The sequence below is a fragment of the Sceloporus undulatus genome, unplaced genomic scaffold (genome assembly GCF_019175285.1).
Source record: "Sceloporus undulatus isolate JIND9_A2432 ecotype Alabama unplaced genomic scaffold, SceUnd_v1.1 scaffold_20, whole genome shotgun sequence".
NCBI lineage: Eukaryota > Metazoa > Chordata > Lepidosauria > Squamata > Phrynosomatidae > Sceloporus > Sceloporus undulatus.
Window position 1 is genome coordinate 1,131,739 of NW_024802942.1, and position 20,862 is coordinate 1,152,600.

The window sequence follows — 20,862 nt, forward strand, 5'->3', positions numbered from 1 at the left end:
ACTTTCAAATCTTTCCATAGATTCTAAATTGGAATGAAGTTTTGATTGGACTGCTTCAAGACATTCAAGTTCTTGTTTTATACTACTACAGTGTTACTTTCCTGATGGAAGGTGAACCTTTGTCCCAATCCTAGGTCTCTTGCAGACTGGAACTAATTTTCCTCTAAAGCTGCCCTGTATCTGGCTCCATCCATCAGGTCCTCAGTCCTGACCAGTTTCCCAATCCCTGCTGAAGAAGAAAATCCCCACAATGTGATGTTTCCGCCACCAACGCCATGGGAATGTCTTCTACAGGCAATTACTGCTGTTGCCTTTGTGCCATACATACCAAGTGGCCACAGAGCCAAAAAGTTCAGTTTTGTTTCATCAGACCTGAAAACTTTTGTTTATTTGTTTCCTGTGACTGTCACATGCTTTTCTGTAGACTCTAGACAGGCTTGGATATAGGTTTCTGTTAGCAATGGCTTTCTTCTCACCACTCTTCCATAAAGCTCAGCTTAGGGAGTGTTCAGGTGATAGTTGTCCCATGGATGGCTTCTCCCAGCTTCGGTTCCTTCAGAGTTTCCATTGGATTCTTAAGTTGCTTCTCTGATTAATGGCCTCCTTACCTGCAATTTTACACAGAATTTTAGTGAGCAACCTTGCCTAGGCACAGTCACAGTTGAGTCATACTGATGCTCCGGGGAATGCTCCTATTTTGGGATGTTTTAAAATAATCAAACCCTATATGATGCTTCTGCAGAACTTTAACCCAGATTTGTTTGGATGGCTTTTTGGTGTTCATGATGCCATTTGTTTAGGTATGTTCTCCAACAAACTGTGGGACCTTCCAGAAACAGATTTCTTTCATCTGAGATAATGTGGCACCAGAATTACATGCAGATGAACTGAGTCATTTATGTGACTTCTGGGGATAGTGGGTTGAACCAGAACCTATTTAAGCATGCCATAGGAAAAGGGGTGAATACTTATGCAACCTGCAAGTGGTAGTATGTTATTATTAAAGTAACTTATGCCACATTAAAGTATATATTTTATATATTCAAGTGTTAACTATGCCAATTAAATCAATTTTAATTGCAAGTTATAACACAACAAATAGTAAGAAAGTCAAATGGAAATAACTATTGCCACAAGAGACTGTTGTATGTAACATTCCTCACAATGGAGTTTATCAGACAAGGGAAATTGGAAGTATAATCTGATGGCAATCTGAACGCAATCATGGGGTTTAACGTTATTGCGTGATAACCCACTACACGCAAATTCGGGCAATGGGAAGTCAGTCCGAACGCAATCATGTGGTTTTGCGTTATTGCATGATAGACTGCCACACGCAATTTTGGGCGATTGCATGCTATTTTCAGGCAATGGGAAGCCAGTTCAAACACAATGCGCATTCATGTAATTGCGCTAAACTAGTGACTTTAAGTGAATGCGTTCTGGCCCCACTTTCTTTTCATTCGAATTTAAGAGAAATTCCTCCCATTTGATAAACTCCAATGTCTTACTTTCACACATTAAAATAATGCACATTATGAACTGGAGTCATAATTTTCCTGTCTTGCAGGCAGAAAAGAAAGATTGTGTAGAAAACCCTTCTAAATAATAACTAGGGGAGATGGAAGAAGTAATCCAACACATTTGTAGGGGAATGGGTTAGGGTAGGATATTGTAGAATATAGTGATACAAATCCTTAATGATTTCCCATTCTCTTATGTGAGGATGAATTATTATGGTAGGATTCTTCCCAACTGTTGGTGAAAATGAATATTTTTCCCCTTGGTAGTCATTCTGTATTAAAACATCCCTAAACTATGGGATGTGGAAGAATTCTTCTATAGGGAACAACACATGGGTGATGGGGGGGTGTTCTTACCAAAAAAACTGTTTTCTGTGCAGAAAACAAAGGGTTTGCATTAAAAAAAAACACATTTTCCTCAACTTAATAATTTCTCTGCAACATTTCAGGGCATTCAAAACACCAGTAGAAATTTGTGCAAAATTCTTGCTGGTCTATTATTTTTCCTGAGTGGGCCTTCTGACTGTCAGGAAAGTTGAGGGGTTTTACCTGATACTGAATAATTATGACTATTGTTTCCATCCCTAGTAGAATATAACTGACATGCAAAACAATAATATGTGACAGAAATGTTTCCCAAAGGTTTGTCATTTTTTCCTAAGCAGAGAACTTCCTTTTTCAGAAAAGATGCTTCAGAACTGCTCGCAAAGGTCATATTTTGATTCATTGTTGCGACAATGCTACCACTGGAGACACTTGCACTGTCAAAATAATCTTGGCAAGACATAGACAGGTCAAAGTGGCTGCTGATGACATGGATGTATCTAAATCCTGTTCCTGTACAGCAAATCCATTGAGGAAATATACCCCAAATATTGGGGGGGGGGGAGATGAAAGGGATATTGAAGCCATGCAAGTATCAAGAGCTGAAATAGAACCAGACATTGTCTCTTGCACCCTGCCTATTTACAGAATACTGTAGTATTCCTTATGCAGAAATGAAAACCATCTGAAAGTGATAAATGTTCCAAAACAGGTGTTCGTGAGAAAGATCTTAGGCCTAATAGCTCAATTTGTCCTAGTCCAGGCCAGGCTCTGGTTTAGACTGGTCCTGGTCATTGGAGACCCTATGTAGTGAACATCTCAACCTTTGTAAATATGATGGGTAACTATTAGGGGCAAGGCTACCTTAACAGGGGCATCCTATCTATCATATAATTTCACCATGGAAGTCCAAATGGTTTTTTAAAAAACTTTCCTTTTCTGAATGCCAGTCAAGACCTTTCTCTTTTGGGAAAGCCTTTACGGGAACACATGGTATATGAGTCATAGTCACATACCCTTGTGTGGCCAAACAATATCACAGAATGCTCAACCCTCTTGACAGTGCAGGCAACATGGCAAACACCATTGAAGTGGGAAAACACTGCAGCAGTTTGCTTTTGCCTGATCCTAAGATGCCACTCTTTCCTTTCCTCTCTTTCCTGCTGAGTTTGTCTGACCACAAACTACTTTTGCACTTTGAATTCAATTGACACCAATGGAAATAAGATGAGGCCAAAGGGGGAAGTGGGAGAAGGAGATTAAAAGTGAGACATTTAAAAGCAGCTAACAAAGTGGGCTGGCAGATTACTAGTCTGTCGCTGCCAAAATGGTACCTTTGGCAGGTGTGTTCATTTATTTCTGAGTGCTACTATCACATTTCATTGTTTGAAATGTGGTTTCCCCTCCTAATATTTGAAAACCATTTTTGTTGCCTTGTGGGGCAAAATCTCAAACTTTACTGTTCTTATTGTGATATGTTTTAATTTTCCTCTACTGACAGCTGACATGGGGGCTTTTTATCAGCCAGTAATAGAGAATGTCAACATTTTAAATAATTTGCTGAAGGGTTGCTGTGTCGGTGTGTTACAAGACAGAAAATGGTGTCTTCTTTTAGAGGGAAATGCTAATGTGAAGCTGCCGAACTGAAACTAATTAAAAATGTAATTCTGTTTGTTTGAGTCTCAATGGTTTGCTGCCCTGCTACAGGTGTTGACTGATCCTGCAAGAGCACTGTGTCAGCACCATTTCTCTTGTTGTTATAAAAAACATTGTGTCTTCCCCCCACATATTTATTCCTCAACTGAACAGTCACAGACTGTAATTTGTGCATTTCAGTTCCCTCTTGCTGGATAATGGTGGTCTCTCTAGCCCCACTTGCCATTGGCCCTGCCAAAAGAAATGTGCCAACCTTTGCTGCTACTGTACCGGAAAAAGTTGCTGAAATTTGGCACTACTGAAAGCCAAATTGAAGAAGAAACCTCCTGGAAAGGAAGGAGGTGCTCTTCACTGCGAGTTCACAGCGTTCTATAGTGTAAAAGGGCATTCTGCCACTTTCCTATAAATATAGAGCCATGCAGTAGAAATTTCGATGGTGGCTTTGCAGGGTTCTAGCATCAGAGGGGCCACTGGCCGCTGGTGGAGGAGGGGTCCAATTTAGCCTCCCTGACACCAGGCCTACCCCATCTTCTATTATTTTACCCTTTGATGTCTTATATCTATATACAGTCAGCCTTCCATAGCCACAGATTCTGCATCCACTGATTCAATCATCTATGATTTGAAAACATATATTTTTAAAAATTCTCTCAAACCAACCTTGATTTTACCATTTTATATAAGGGGCACCATTTTAATACACCACTGTATATAATGGGACTTGAGCATCCACAGGTTTGATATCCATGGGGGAGGGGAGGGGTTCCTGGAACCAAACCCCAGCACATATCAAGGGACCACTATATTTGTCAATCAAGGCTAACACTTCATGGGTCTGGTGAAGCTGACTTTGTTCCGTGAAAAAACATGTCATGATATTCATATTAGTATTTAAGGTGCCATAAGAGTCTTTGTTAATATTTCAAATGACATCACATACAGTCAAACCATGTACTAATATGGTAATCTTGTTTTCTTGTTTCCCATCAAGGCACACATTCCGTAAAAGGTGCTCCCAACAACAAGCACCAGCTCAGCATCTAGGGAAAAAGGTGAGTCTGGGGAAATACCCACACTACAAATCCAGTTCTTAAATGGAGGGAGAAAGCACAACCCCATTCAAAACTAGGCTGTGCATCAGTATTTATGTATTTAATTTTTTATCCCACCAAAGTGGGACCCAAGGTGGCTAACATCAACAGCAGAGAGCTCTAACCAATAAACACACTGCCTCTAAACCTGTTCAGGGGCATGACTCACTGCAATAATGCCACGCAATTTCAGTGACGTAGCAGCAGATGTAAATAGAGGTCAATTTTTCCCTACTTGTACTGAATTGCAGTTGCAAAATGGGTAGTGGGGTCCTCAAAAACAGACCAAAAAGTCTATGCATGGCCTACAGACTGCATGTTGCTGCCCTGCCTCATGGTGAACCAACGCTAGTGAACACTAAGTACACACTTTCACCTAGCTCTCATTCTAAACCTATATTGATCCAGTTTGCTAACTAAAATAGCAAGAGGAACATTGTCAAATGCTTTGTTGAAATCAAGATGAATTAAGTTTGCAGCATTTCCATTGTCCACGAAGGCCACAATCCAATTGAAGAGTTAGTATTTGAGAGCCACAATTTATTCTTGATATATCCGTCCTGACTTCTATGCTTGAAGGTCTACAGCAATGGAAAACTCAACATGCATAGCCTGGAAAATCAGTATGCAAAGGCATTTTGTAGCATCTTTGAAACTAATTGAAAGAAAGAAGCTGGTAACATGAGCTTTCATAGACTTGAGTCTACTTCCTCAGATGTAACTTGCCATCTGGTAAGGTTTGCCATATTGCTGCCACACATTATTTCCAGTACACGTGAAGTACAGCCAAATTTGTCCCAGTAAAGACAGCAAGACCATGGTTCCAGAGACCAGACATTGCTTGTCAGCAACAGCTGGATAGTAGGCAGTCATTGATTTAAACTATTCTTCTCGCTCCCTTTCTCCTGTCCTTCTCAAAAGTCATCTACCTTTGCAGGAAGGATTAATGAGAATACCTACAGTCCTTCATTTTTCTGCCTAGAAATTCATAGCCCAATCTGCCTTGGTGTTGTCATTCATTCCCACGTGAGTGAAGAAGAACAATTCACCCACCGGACAGCAATATCAAAGCATGAAAGGAAGCGATTTAGAGCAAAGTTAATAATTAAACAGTGAAAATTGATGTGTCAGTCAAACTCAACTATTCAAGACTTCACCCTTTCATATCAGTGAGATACCTCTAATACATTACACTTGAATAATTGACTTGTGGCGATTAGATGGCTCTTTTGAGTTTTATAACTCGTTCTAAAGAGGTATCTCCCTGCAAAGTATGCTGGTGTTCTTAATGGAAGAAAGTCTAAGTATTTTGTTACATGAATAATGAATCGCTACAGTTATTAACAATTTACCACAGTTAATTAGGTATTTAAGGGTTAGGTATTTCAGATCACTGCCTCACAAGCTTCTGCTCTGTTAATAATAAATGTTACCTTAACAAAAGGGACTCTGCCTTGTCCATCATAAAAGGGTTTTTATGACTATGAAGAGCTAGCTCTATCCTTGGATTTTTGATCAAATTAGCCCTGTGGTGACAGTAAATAGGTTGCTGGGATATACCACTCCAGGTTGCACAGTGGGGTACCTGTGTTTGAATGTTCTTCCCCAACTTCCTCTAAAATTTGGAGTCCAAATGTACATGAAGCAAATTAGCATGTCAAAAGGAAAGCATACAGGGTAAGTGTGTTTTAACTAATGGTGTTTATCTGTTAATTGTTGTTGTCTCCCACCTCAATCCATGATGGATAGGAGTGAGCCTCCACTTGCAGTTCAAAATGGGATAGCTCAGACATTTTTATCCCACTTTAAGTAGAAAAATCACCCCAGCCTCCCAGCTTGACTAGCAATTCCAGATGCTATTGTAGGTACAAAGGAGAGAAGAGATGGAAACTCATGAGATCAAGACCAAGGCTGATGAAAATGGGGGGGAATGCTCCAAGGCCCTCGATGGCTAGGAGCCCCATATTGCTGCTGGCATCACACATAAACCCATGCACACAAAAGCTTGTTGTGGATTCCCAGAATTGCCTTCTCCCTTGGGCCTTAAAGGGGCTGGCTCTGACCCAGGGAGGACTCCTCTTGGCCTTGAAGCACTAAGCCTGGTGTGCCACAGTGTCATGCTGAGTGCACAGAGGGTGATAAACCCCATCTAAATGCTGGTACAATGGACAGTTGACAACTGCTGCAGCACCAACCTAGATCTCCAACAGGAGGGCTATCAATAGACATAAAGGTGGCCCTGTTTTGGAACTCCTCCAGGAGTCCAAATCCCTTAATTTGACCTTGATCAGGACTAGCTGAGCCCAAATCATGGAGGTGTTTTCTCATAAAGGCCTACTAATTCAGCTATTCATGTTGATAGGAAGGATTTTTGCAGTTGCAAACTTTGGCGAGTTACAGACCGCCCAAAACGGTTGCTGCGTCCGGGAACCGCAGCGGCCAAACTGCGCGGTTCCCAGGTGCAGCCAGAAAGCGCTGAAATAGCGCTTCTTTCTGGGCCCCGGAAGTGGCGCTGTGAGGTGCTAATCACGCACTCGCGGCATCACTTCCACCGCACGACGTCAAAATGGCGGCCCCAGTGTGGACGGGCGCCACCATTTTGTACGGACTTGGTCCATACTAGGGTTGAGGGGCGTCAGGAAGTGACGCCCCTTCTCAACCCTAACACACCCCTTCCTAACCCTAGCACGCCCCTTTGGCGCGTCTGTAACGCACCATACAGAAAGAGCCAAGGAAGAATCCTCTCAGTGACTGTCTATAAAAGCTTCCTATAGGATATTGATTAATTAATTAATTAATTAATTTGTGTCCCACCTTTCGTCTGCCAAGAAACCCAAGGCAGTTTACAAAATTTAAGTTAAGATTTAGATTTTTTTTAAATGTATTAAAACGGAAAGAAACATCAGTACTAAATTTTATAAACCACATAATTAAAACAGATTTAAAATGCATTTAAAACTTAAAATATACAAAATGAAAACAGAGCATTCTGTTTTGAATGATATTGTGCCATATGACTAAAATCAATGACATGCTTGCCTAAGTAAAAAGGTGTTAACCTGCTGTTGAAAAGAGAGGAGCTTGCTGGGCTTCCAGTAGGAGGGAGTTCCAGAGTCTAGGAGCAGCCACTGATAAGGCTGTCTCTCGTGTCCTCACCAATCACATCTGTGAAGGTGGTAGGTCTGTGAGAAAGTTCTCCTCAAAGGTCAGCTCATTTAGGGGGATATGTACGTATGATATCTGATTAGCCATTGCTGGGGAAGTGTGAGCTGGATTAGACTGAATTTTGGCAACCACTGAGCTAAAATACAGCATCTACAGCACCAGACAGGCCAAAATTGGACAGTTGGAAAGCAGCTGTGGTCAAAGCCAAATGTTCATCTCAGAAGAGTCCTCCAAGCAGGCAGCTCCCCCTCCTGGTGTAAATCCTTCCTCAAAATCCAAGCAACCCTTTGAACATAACAATGAAAATATGTTTAGCAATTTCAAAGGAAACCAGGTGCCCCCTCTGCCCTCTTGTGTCTGCTGCACACCGCTTGACTTGTGTGAGAAAAACAGACAGCTCTTTCCATCCTGAACTTTTTTAAATTAGAACTTCCCCCTTCTCCCTCCTCTCCTCCAATTGTTTCAGGCACTTTTAGCAGGTGAAGGAAGCACACAGCCTCTAATGAAGTGTCATGCTCTACTCAGTGACATTTAGCAGATGTGGCAAGCGACTGCCCACATGAAATTAAAGAGAAAATAGACCCCAGGAATGAGTCATAAAGCAAGACTGCACAAGCTGATGATTCACCCAGACTGGAGGAGAATGGTTTGCATTCTCAATGGAACTCACTTGTTACTATCACAAATTTAAGAGGACTGACTTTAAGACAGAGAAATGTGCACAAAGGTCTGTCTCACAGCAGGTGTTTCAAGAATGAGCCTTACACCTTAGGAGAGGCCTTTTAAGAAACAAATGGTCTTCCCTGCTGCATGGGGTGGGATCCTTGTGAAAACATTGCTTCCAAAACTGTGAAAGAAGTCAAGGGATAAATGAAGACATAGCTGGGAAGATTTTTATTTTTTTTACAGTCTTGCTCCTGCCTATGCATGGGGCGAGGGTGGCGGTATACCTTTCACAAACCTAGAGTTCCTGGTGAACAAATTGAGATACTCTCCATAAAGCATACAGGAACGATCACACTGTGAGATCATCTTTTAACAACAACAAAAAAAAACCCTGTAATTGCTTATACACAGTAAACACATCTGCATATTATGTGCAGGATCTTTAGCACTAGTTTTGTTGCATAAAATATGTTCAGCTCACTCTTTCATATATATATAAAAAAATCATCACTTCCAAAATTAAATAATACACATAACAAAACATTCAGCTCTGTGCATTCCTTCCCTGCTGCCTAGTGAATGTATAGCTTCAGCTGTGCTGCTAGTCCTTTAGTGTCCTCTCCCTTTCTGACTTCTACTCTGTTGCTTTCTAGACCTTCACTGAGAAAAGCTCCCCCCTCCTAGGGTTGCCATAATTTGCTATACCATACCGGGACAAAACACAGAAAAAATGTAGGACACAATGTAGGACAAATGTCACATAATGTAGGACATTCATGAAAAATGGAGGACACAACCAACTAAAAGCCAGAAACATTAATAATTTTTTTAAAAATAATATAAATCATTATTTACAAAAAAAATCAAGGAAATTTTGACACTAGACAGAAGGTACAGAACAACAGACATAATGAAAAATACATCTGTACCAACCTGTGAGACATACCTGCCGCTACTGCAGGAGGCCACTGGCGGACTCCTTGGCACAGTGGCCTCTTTGTAGAGGGTCCAACCACCGGGCTAGGTCCCTCACAGGCAGCGAGGGACCTTACTGGGGCAAAGCCTCCTTCACTGGAGCCTGGCCAGCTGGCTAGGCCCCTCGGCTCCGTCGCAGGCGGCGGAGCCACTGAAGGAGGCCTGGCCATGGCAAGGCCTCCTTCTTTGGGGCCTAGCTGGCCAGCTAGCCCTCTTAGCTGCATCGCGGGAGCTGCTGAAGGAGGCCTTGCCGTGGCCAGGCCCCTTGGCTCGGTTGAGCCGCCACCGCCACCAGTCCACCGTCGCCCGTGAGGGAGCAGTGGCAAGGCCTCCTTCTTTGGGGACTAGCCACGGGGCGGCGGTGGACTGGCGTCGGCAGCCAAAACCCGGGAAATTTTAAAAAATGTAAGAGGACCTTCCCAAACTCCCAAAAACTTGGAAAGTCCTACCCAAAAGCAGGAAATGACATCCCTACCCCCTCCCCATTTAACTTCTACAAGGAGAATGAGAGAGTGGTTCAAGGTGGTTTACAGCAAGGATGGTGATCCCATGCCCCTTCAGCACACTCTCTGATGTTTATCACACTATGCTCTTAAAGAGCTACTATTCCAGTGTGACTCCTCTAGCAGCCTCCTGTTGCATGTAGGACATTCATGAAAAATGGAGGACACAACCAACTAAAAGCCAGAAACATTAATAATTTTTTAAAAAATAATATACAGAAGTTTATTATTATTAAGGAGCTGAACTTCTCTGCCTGAGAATTCTAAATACCCCTCCTTAAAACTGCCAATCCCAGCATGCAACAGGAGGCAGCTAGAGGAGTCACACTGGAATAGTATCTCTTTAAGAGCTCGTCTGATAAACACCACAGTTTCTATTAGGTAGCAACTGTCCCAATTAAACTTCTGTTGCCCCACTTCTTCAGATGCTTTTAAAATGTTCCAGATTCTCTCTCCTCCTTTCACTCTTCCACTCTGTCCTCATCTCACTTCAATTGCTGCATATTAGGTTCAAAGCGAAAAAATGGTGCAAACTGGTTAGAGGGGGCATCATTTTGCTCTTCCTAGACTCAGGCAATAGCCTTTCCTAGCTTGTGGCTTCTTCCTCAGTACTAACCTCTGCCATCTTTGGGCCTATTCAGACGTTTTTTCTAGTGCGACTATCCAAATAATCTCTCACACATTTGATTTTTGTTGTTCACACTTTTTTTTATCAGAACCTCATCTATGTGCATCTCTGCGAGTTCTATTGCTCACATGTGTCAGTACCCAAATAAAAATTGAATCAACGATGTGGCTGTATTAGAAGCACATTCAAAGTATGCAGTTTTATTCCAGTTTACCCTGGGTCTATTTGCATTGGTTATTCACACAACCAACAATACAAATCTTTTAAGAAAATTCGGGGGAGGGGGGGGGAGGCCTGAGATCTATTATCCAAGGTTAAACGTTGGGGTTTTGGCAATCCCTCTCAAAACGTATTTGGATTCATTCGAAATAAATGTGAACAACAAAGATTCAACCCACATTCTGCCAGGATCATTTTCACCATCTGAATAACCCCTTGACCACATTCTGATGTTACTTGGCTGCACATGTCTATTTTCATCTGTGAATGCTCCAAATTTTGTTTAACTGCAAGTCCCAGGTGCCTTAGCAAGCACAATAAATGGTGACACACGATGGAGATTGCAGTCCTTTGGAAGGCCATGTGATTCCCACCCAAGATTTTTAGCAATAAAACTAAATAGAACATTTTAGGAGGGGGGGCAGTATTCCTCTGGCAAAGGGTATACATAAATATACCTAGTTCCAGGTGAGCCCTCATCAGACCCACTGTCCCCAGAGCATTATGATTTTCTCTTTTCTTGGTGCATTTGAGAAGTTCATAGGCAGTATTCAAGCACATTCCTGCCTCCCTGGTCTTGTTTTTGGATGCTGGCAGTTTGCTTTGGTTGGGTGATCTGTCCAGCTCATTTTCTAACCATATCTTTCTTGAAAGCCTCCATTTCTTCGACTGGTGCTCATGGGGAAGATCAGATGGGGAAACAAAGATAGCCATTCAGAGACTAGCCGTGCTTAAAAGATGAAGGAATATAATTCAAACATTTATATTTGCAAACTTGTAAAAGGATTCCAGTCATCACATCGGAACCCATTTGATCTCTTCATCATAAATAATAATATCTGTATCAAATAACAAGACAGCAGGAATATTTATGGCTGCAACAGGTTAACATTGGAGATTACAAACAACAGCTTGGAGATGTAATAATCCCACAGCGGTTCAATTAGGGGATGAGAAGGATCAGACAGAAAACCTGTATGCAAGGGGCAAAATTATAGCCCATGAAAGAAGATCAACAAAATAATTTAAGTCAATCTTAAAAGCTTATCTATCCTAGAACCACTGTGGATACTGTTGTGTGCCTTATATCAAGTTTTTGTTACCTTTATTAGTTTAGGGTTTGAAAATATTGAAAAGCAGCAGCAGCTTTTTGTCCTATCGTCATAACAAACAGACAAACAGCAAGGACTAAACAGATGTTATATAGGAGACCATTAAGAAAGTAAAGTGATATGGAAGTTCCAAAGAAGGGATACCCAATTTTGAAAACAGCAAAGCCACTGAAGGGTACAGCAGGGAAAAGGCCATTTTTATTACATTCCAGGCCTATCAACTTGGTAAGAGGCTTAGGTATTGGAATTTGGGGAGAAAGGGATTAAAATAGTGCTGCTGCTCTTATGAATATCTGAGTACAACATAGCTAATTTGAACTGGGAGAGGAAAAGCGATTTCAGTCACAGATCTACCACATTCATGTTTGTTTCAGCTGTGATCCAGAGCTTTCAGGAAAGACCCCTCTGTTATTTGTCGAAATGTCATTTGTAAAAACCAAGATACGGACCTATCCATAGAAAGAATGAAAGCAGTTAAAGTAAAATGAACCAATACATTTTACAAAGGAAAAGCCAGAACTTCTCTCTCTCTCTCTCTCTCTCTCTCTCTCTCACACACACACACACACACATTTAAATATATACATTTGGAAAATAAATAAGACAGCATTCTAAGATGTCAAGCAATTCCCAACTTTTAAAATATATATTATTAATGCAACTATCTGTAAGCTCATCTGACAGCCTTTAGGGCTGAAAAGCAGGATATAAATACCATAAAATAAATAAGCATGCAAATAGGACAACTTAGAGGAAGAACTCAGAGCCCTAGAGCAGTGTTTCCGAAACTTTGGTCCTCCAATTCCTAGAAGCCCTGGCCAGTTTGGCCAACAATCAGAAATACTGGGAGCTGAAGTCCAAAACAAAGGACCAAAGTTTGGGAACCACTGCCCTAGAATCTGTGATAGCCAACCACAAGCCAATCTTTGTAGCATCCTGCAAACTGGGCTGCTGGTAAGCCTTGCTGGTTGGTGACCATGAGTAGAGGATCTGTGTTCCTCTCCTTTCCTTTAAAGCCAGAGGCATACAGAGCTCAGCAAGAATCTTCCCTTTCTCTCCATCTCCCTCATACACAACTCTCCTCCTTTCTGTCCCTCCCTCCCTGAACCAGAGGAAGACCAGATGATGCTGGAGATGTCTGATGGGTGTCTACTTTTGCTGCTGTTGCCGCCACCACGACTTTTTTTATCCTTGTTCCCATAGTATTGGCACTGAAGCCACTAACCACTTGGGAGTTTGAGCAACTCAGCATTCCAGAAGAGGGACTCCAAAACCAGTGCCTTTCAGGCAGGGTCCAAAGAACTTGAGAACTCTCAACTTGGTATTTCAGTTTTTGTAGCATTTTCACAGACTTCAGGTGTATTCACCCCAAAACAAACATTCTAGTTGTTGTTGTTGTTTTAAAAATGTGCATGAAACTTAAGAGGCCTTGAAAAGGGAAAAGAACTAGTAAACTGGGTCCTTGGTGTTTGCTGGGATTTGGATCCAGGATCCCCCATGGTTACCAAAATCTGTGGATGCGCAAATCATTAAATACAGTGGCAGCCGTTATAGAAAATGGCAAAATCAAGGTTTGCTTTGGAGGATATATTTCATATATATAATATAATATTAATATTTTCAAGCCGTGGATGCTTGAAGCCGTGGATAAAAAAATCCATGGATAAGGAGGGCCGACTGTATATAGAAATACCATCACCTTTAACACTAGAACATTTTGCAAACACTGCCTATTATCTTCCAAGTCTACCAAACTGTTTTTGGAGATGTGGTAAGGAACCAACCTTCAGTGTCACATTCAATTATTTACCGACACATCTTTAATTAATCAGTTTAACATTATATGATTTTGCAGGTATATCTTTTTACTATTTGCATTTTAACATGGTACATGTCATATGAGAATGGCTGGACATATTAACAGCAAAGTTCTAAATAAACATTGCTGAACACCTACAGTAAATGAACACAAGTAAAGATCAAGGCATAGGTAGTGTTAGAAATCACTTGATGGTTTGACAGCTCTTCCCTCTCCCTCTCCTCTTCCACAATTTCTGCAGAAATTTCAAAAACTTTTTAACTCCAAAGGTGTGTAGAACGTTTAACAAGCATTGGTAATATTCAGGATCCAAGTATGATCTCAAGGAAACCAAACCTGCCCATGCACTTAGCTGTATTCATGTAGGTAGTCACTGTTTTTCTCTACAGGCATCCTGGTGTGCCCGACAGACAGAGCATCCAAGAACCCACTGGTGAGTTCCAACCCCTACCTATTTCAGCAGCAGTATTTCACATCTGAATTCTATGTCTTAAAATGTATTTCATTTCTCTTTACAGAAGAAGGTGCTATGGTTAAGCACCAACAGATGAAGAAACTCAAATTTTGAGAGCACTTTCATGTAGTTTCTGCTACTTGCCTTAGTTAAACCAAGCTTTATCCAGTTTTAAATCTTCCTGCTCTAGCTTGATATGCAGCACAAAAAATCTTTGCACATAACACAAGATTGTACCTTTACTGCTTCCCCAAATTCTATTTTAGTTTTATTTTGAGACTGCTACAGAACACACCAAAGAGGCAGTGGGGCTATATATATAATCCTGCTGTAACATATTGAGCGAGGGATTGCCTTAATGTAAACAATTGTGTTATTCTGCAAGGTTTGTGGGGGTTTTTGTTTTGTTTTTTGATAATATGAGGTATGATGTGCTGCAAAGTAAAAGTAAACAGCTTCTAGGTCCCAAAAAGTTTCAATACACAGAAAAAGCAAGTTTCTAGCATGGTAGACTCTACTGTACTAAGTTGAGTGTTCAGGCTTTTGGACTGCAGCTCCCATAATTTTACCCTATTGACTATGCTAGCTAGGTCCAACTGGAACTGCAGTCCAACATCTGCCCACTCTGCTTTCTGATATAGTTTAGGACTGTTCTTAAATTGTTCACTTCACAACGGTATCTGATTTGAATTATTTACAGGGAGCGTATGTGTGCAAGTGCATGTAAAAACTAATATAATTACATACTAACTTTGCTTTGCAGTCTTGAGGAATCTGTCTATGGAACAGGCTTTTTCTCTCTTGACATTATGAAAACTATAGATGGTGATGATATCTGTCACTTTCTTGTTTTCCCTACAGAAAGGGGATTATACTAAAAGCCTGCATCGGAGCCCATGAAGTCATGTGTACAGACACTGTGAAGCGCTGCTTTGCAGCAGGAGCCAAAAAAGGAAACCAGTCCACTAGCAAACCTTTTGAGAAGCCATCAAGCTTTACATGTCCCCAAACCATCCTCCAGCAGCCATTTCATAAGCCTCTAGAAGACAGAGTGATAAGAAATAGGATAATTCCTTTAGCTCAGCTAAAGGACTAGCAATGTTTAGTTCCTCCTATTTTTTAATTGTTTCCATTTCAGTTGGTTGTGATAAGACAATGAACAACAATTACAATTCCATCTAATCACTATAAATAACCTTCAACATGAAGATAAGGTGCTTGAGTTTGGTTATTTTCTTTTCCCCTCCCCACCACTTCTCCCTTTTGTGTCATGTTCTTTAACATGTAAATAAGGGGAAGAACTCACTTATTTTCTTTCATTATGATGAAAGCCCTTCTGGGAACCTCTATCTATGAGGAACATGGCAGAGATGCATTTATTATACATTCTTATGTAACTTTAAGCTTGAGGGGAAAAACGAAGGCTCATTGGAGACACCTTTTATCCCTGATCTCAAGTTGGAAGTGATACCTGAATTTTTCAGGAAACTGAATTTTGCTCCCAAATTTTGTTTCTCTGCTTTTTTTGTACTTCGTATAATCACAGCATACCAAAAGCCTGCCTTTGGGAATCTCTGACATAAGGTAAGACAAGTGAAAATTACCCTTTCATAGCTGATGGTTGTTGTTTTCCTTTCCAAAATAAAATGTTCAAACACAAAATAATGCCACTATGGTAACTTATGCTGCTCTGTTATTTTACTCTTTATTACAATTTCATTCACAGAGTCTTTCTTGGGTTCAACTCCAACCCGTGGGAGAGAACTGCATTAAATGCCAACAAAGCTGATTCCCTCACAGTGCCATTAGGATAAAACACAGCAGCCCCAATCTGCATATGGTTGGTAAAGGAAGATGAGTGATTTCAGTAAAGCGCCTTCTCTTCCCCTGCAAAAATCTCATCGTACAAATGGCACATTATTTTTTAGAGTTAGCAAACACAATTTTAGAAGACTTTCCAACAACAACAAAAATACAATCACAATTAGGCACATTTTCTTTTCTTTTCTTTTTAACACATAGTACTCAGTGGTATCAATGCATCTATTAAAAGCAGACCTTACCAAAATGCAATCATAATTTGTTTGAGTAGTTTTAATGTAATTACTTGTTTTATTTTTTCTCCCAAAGATTTTTTTGTTTAGCATGCTGTTCTTACCCCTTTTTCATCTTGCCACATGTTTGCTAATAGTTATTATTCATTTCTTCTTGTTATTTTGGGAACCCACATGGAAGTTTAGGTTCTTCTGAGCCTGTCTCATAATAATAAAATACATACGTAATCCTGTAGAAAACGCTAGCCTAGCATAAAGGCTCACCACTTCTGTAAGGCATGATGGTTAGGAGTATTATCCAGGAGAGCCAACAGTGCAGAGGCACACACAAACATACCAGACATTATATGTCACTGCTTCAACAGACATTAATGTTCTTGACTTTCTGTTATTACACATAAAAGCTATGTTTTTATTATTTATTTAAATAAAATCTAAACATCTGACATTCTGGTTGATGATTCCATCCAATTAAAACAACATGTTTACATGAGTATGAAAGTTTTGCAGTTAACTTGAAAAGACCACCTGGTTTTCCACTTTATGATAATTATTATAGGAATCTCTTATATACCACTTACAACTTAATTTCAAGCATATGTAGTCTTCAACCCCATCCTTATGAAATGTAACCCCATCCTTATGAAATGCAAGACTACAGCCTAGTTATGGAATTTGGTAAGGAAGATACATTTTCAAAACACAAGACTATGCTGAGAAAAGATGGACACACATTACTACCCTCACTGTCACTGTAGAACCAGCAGATTCATGTGAACAACAACAACAACAAAAAACAACATTTGTACAGTACGCATCTTCATGAAACCCCTTATCTTTGTGTATCAATGCTTGTTCCACATAGGAGCCGCTATGGGCCCCTGAGGAGACCTTTCGACAACAACAAACTCATCAGGGTTATCCACTGCTTGATAATGGATTAAAAGATCCTGAATAGCACGCTCTTCAATCTGAAATGAGAAATGTGAAAAAGAAGGGAGTCATTTTTGAGAATCTGGTTGCGGTCAGAGTAAGACTACTGGGACAGCTCAGAATAATGGTAGTCAAACTTTTTATTTACACTAGAAAAATTTGCACATCTTCATAAATTAAAAAACAGGATAATGCTCCAAGAGAGATATTTATTTGCTGTCTCACACTCCTGAAAGATTCTGCAATTAAGAAAGCAACACAAACATTATCTGTTGAACCACTGAAAGTGCAAAGCAGAAGCCACTGAGTATTCAGAATTAACTATTAGTTAGATAGAAAATGAAATCAGCTCAGTTAAACCAATCACCAAAAATAGGCACAAAAAGTAGCTTATGCTCAATTTTATTTTATTTTTTCAGAGGTTATATGCTTCCTCAGGAACCTGGTGGAACCAAAAGGCAGGAGGGAAACTCTTAAGAAAGGGGAAAGGATGCATGAAACAGACACTCATAAAAAGAGATCCTGTTGAGTAACTATCCTGGTGTACTATGGTAGCAGAAACTCAGGGGTGAAGCAGACTAGTGGCAAAGAGCAGCCTCTGGCCGCTCCAGCCACAATCAGGCTGCAATTGGCCTGGGATTGTGGTGATCATACGGTCAGCTCTCAAAGCTGGCCACTGCCATGGTCCCAAATGGGATGCTGATTTTTGCCAGTAGCTTTGGGCCATCTTTGGCAGCCTTGGAGCGGCTTCCAGGAGGTTCAGGGGGTATGTGCCATCTGCACAAAGTACCCGCAAAGTGGCCGGAAGGCACTCCTTTTGGCTCGTCTGTTTTGGTCCTCAGGTAATAAAGTCAGGAACTGGAAAAAGAAAGATTGTGGGCATAGTTGCATCAAAAAAAAGAGGGAAGTGATGGCAGAGGTAGGCTGAGAGGGAGAGAGAGAGAGAGAGATCCTTAGTACCTGCATCTTTTTCCTCTTTCCCACTCATCAGCAAATTCTCCCTCTGTGATCACAAAAAAATCTGTGTTGTGTGAACCAACAGGATTCCAACCTTTGATAACTATACTAAAGATTCCTGCTTACCTGGATCAAAGCTAAAGGTTTCTCTCTGCTTCGGATAAGAGCCGCTTCTTGCTGGAGTTCTTCCTCTACAATTTCTGCAAATGTGATAGGCGTTGCTGCCGTTGGACTCATTAAAGATGCTCCTAGCCAAGGGCTGCAAGGTAGGTTACAAATGCAGGTTATCACAACTTGGCAGAAAATCCTTTTTTATTCACACTTTTAAAGCATAAATCTAACTTACTTCTGGTTTTCTGTCTGAGCTGGCTCACACAAATGTTCATTCTCTGTTCCAAGAGTAATGGCAGCTGTGCATCTAGGGAAAAACATTATTAACAGAGGAAGCATTGATGAAATACATATCTTAACGATATAAAAATATTGTTTAAAAACGTAGAGCCATATAAGTTACTGGTATGCTTTATACACTGCTTTATTCAATTCATGTATTTTTAACTGTTCAAAAACAAAAGGAAGAAAAATAAAAACAAAAGGGCAATTAAAAAGTGAATATACAATACAGTCGGTCCTCTGTATCCATGGATTCTTTATCCACAGATTCAAGCATCCACGCCTTGAAGATATTCAACAAATATATAAATTCCAAAAAGAAAACTTTGATTTTGACATTTTAAATAAGGGTCACCATCTTATTATACATTGTATTTAATAAGACTTGAACATCCACAGATTTTGGTACTCATGGATGGTCCTGCAACCAAACATCAGCAGGTATCAAGGGCCCACTGTACTTGAATGTTTAAGAGGTACTGAGAACTATGTAGCAACAGAAGCAGCCATCTTAGCTATGGAATACACTAGTTAAGACATATAAGGCAGTGGAGTCCTGGTGACACACATTCTGACTGGTATTGGGATTCATTTCATTTATTTAAAAGGGCATTTTACACCTTGCCATTTTGATAAAATACTCAAGACATGAGTATTGACCGATGTATGAAAACGACAAGAACTGGATTGACAGGTATTCCTTTTTTTCAATACCCCCACTTTTTTCCCTACAAGCATGCCAAGGTGGGTCATGATATGGATTAAAACGATATACATCTAAGCTTTGAGTGGTAGAAACAGCATAGGTCACAATTTTTATTTAAAAAAACCCAAAAACTAGAAAATAAGAGTATATATGCAAATATAAATAATTTTGTTACTGCACTAAAATTAAGTAATGCTGTGCAACTCCAATGGAGCAATGTCTGATCTCTGCTCCTAAACCAGCTGATTACTGGCATCTATACACTTTGTAAAAATACTGCATGTATGTAATCTATCATTTATTCTAGTCAGCTATCCACCAGCACAACTGTTTTAAAGCTGAACAGGGTAGCATTAGAGACCTATAGTGTATTGCATTAAATGTCTGAAAGAGAACTGTTCTGCTAATAAAATTTAAGCTCTTTCACCTCAGGATTTTCTGAGCTGGTGCATCCTCCATCACTTTAGCACAAACGTTTCCAGAAGTGGCACCAGCTGTTTTTTTCCCTTCCACCAGGAGATCACGAAATGACTTTGGCAAGGCAGAATGGATTGGAGAAGCCCTTTAACAGAAAATAAAGTCTCAGACACTTTGTATGTTCTAGCACTACATCTAAGTCGCATTAAGTGACATACTCAGCAATTTATTTAGTCTAGTTAATTAACATGCTACATTACTTTATTAAATTACTAAGTATGTTACTTAAAGGAGACACTTAATTTACTGTGATAAATCATATTACAATTGGACCACTGATTCAACCAACCATGGCTTGAAAATATTCAGCAATTTAAAAAAATTGCTGTTTGTCATCATGGACATTTTACTACACCATTGTATATAATTGGATCTGAGCATTAATAAGCTTTGGTATCCATGGGGCTCTGGAACCAAACCCCAGTGGATTCTGAGGGCCCACTTAAGTTTAATACAGTAAAATGAACCAAATGCTGTTACATTATGGTGTCTAGACCACTGCAGAGTGTTTCGGTTTTTCTGTCAGCATAATGATCATACCAAAATTACACGTAAATCCTAATTCATATAAATTCGGTGGTTTTTATTTATAACTTGTCTTTTTATGGTGAAGAAGATAAACCACGGAGAATCAAGGACTTTCACTGGGAGAACTTCAAAAACTACATCAAATGCATTCGTATTTGATTTATCCTTTGCTACTTTGAGTTGATGAGTTAATGTTTTTTGTTATTGTCACAGCCTTGATGTGCCACAATCTACTGTTACACACCTAGATGCATCCTGAAGAGTATATTAAAACTGAAGACTATGTTAAAACAATGAGGGGCTACGTCTATGTTCAGTGATTCTGCCTTCACTCCTCTATACGTTGAATCACCTGAAAACTATTTTTTAAAAATCTGATCTTAATGCATACAGAGAGCCATTATCAGTGCCAGTTTTGAAATTCCTTCCCTTCTTGCAGCCTGGGTCAAATGTTTACTTGAAGACAAATTAGAAGTGCACTATTTCAGCTATTTGACACAGCAGAAGATACAGCCTGCCCATTGTAAAACAGAAATTCCTAGATACTACCATAGACTTCTCTGAAAAAGAGGCTGGTTCAAGTATGTGAAGGCCCAATGAAAGATGCAGGCAGATAGGACGAAGAGAAAAGATGAGACACCACACACATACATACGCACGCACGCACACACACACACAC

General features: G+C 40.2%; 1 protein-coding gene across 3 annotated transcripts in view; it reads right to left on the reverse strand.

Annotated features, from left to right (window-relative positions):
* Positions 1-15,821: 15,821 nt before the first annotated feature.
* Positions 15,822-20,862, reverse strand: part of LOC121917491 (inhibitor of Bruton tyrosine kinase-like) — a 61,760-nt gene continuing 56,719 nt past the window's right edge. For all 3 annotated transcript variants that reach the window (XM_042443504.1, XM_042443505.1, XM_042443503.1), the window contains exons 26-29: positions 19,606-19,740; positions 18,426-18,497; positions 18,206-18,338; positions 15,822-17,160 (exon numbers count right to left, since the gene is read on the reverse strand). In XM_042443504.1, the coding sequence (XP_042299438.1) occupies positions 17,035-17,160; positions 18,206-18,338; positions 18,426-18,497; positions 19,606-19,740 (466 nt within the window). In that variant the 3' untranslated portion in view covers positions 15,822-17,034. The remainder of the gene's footprint in view (positions 17,161-18,205; positions 18,339-18,425; positions 18,498-19,605; positions 19,741-20,862) is intronic.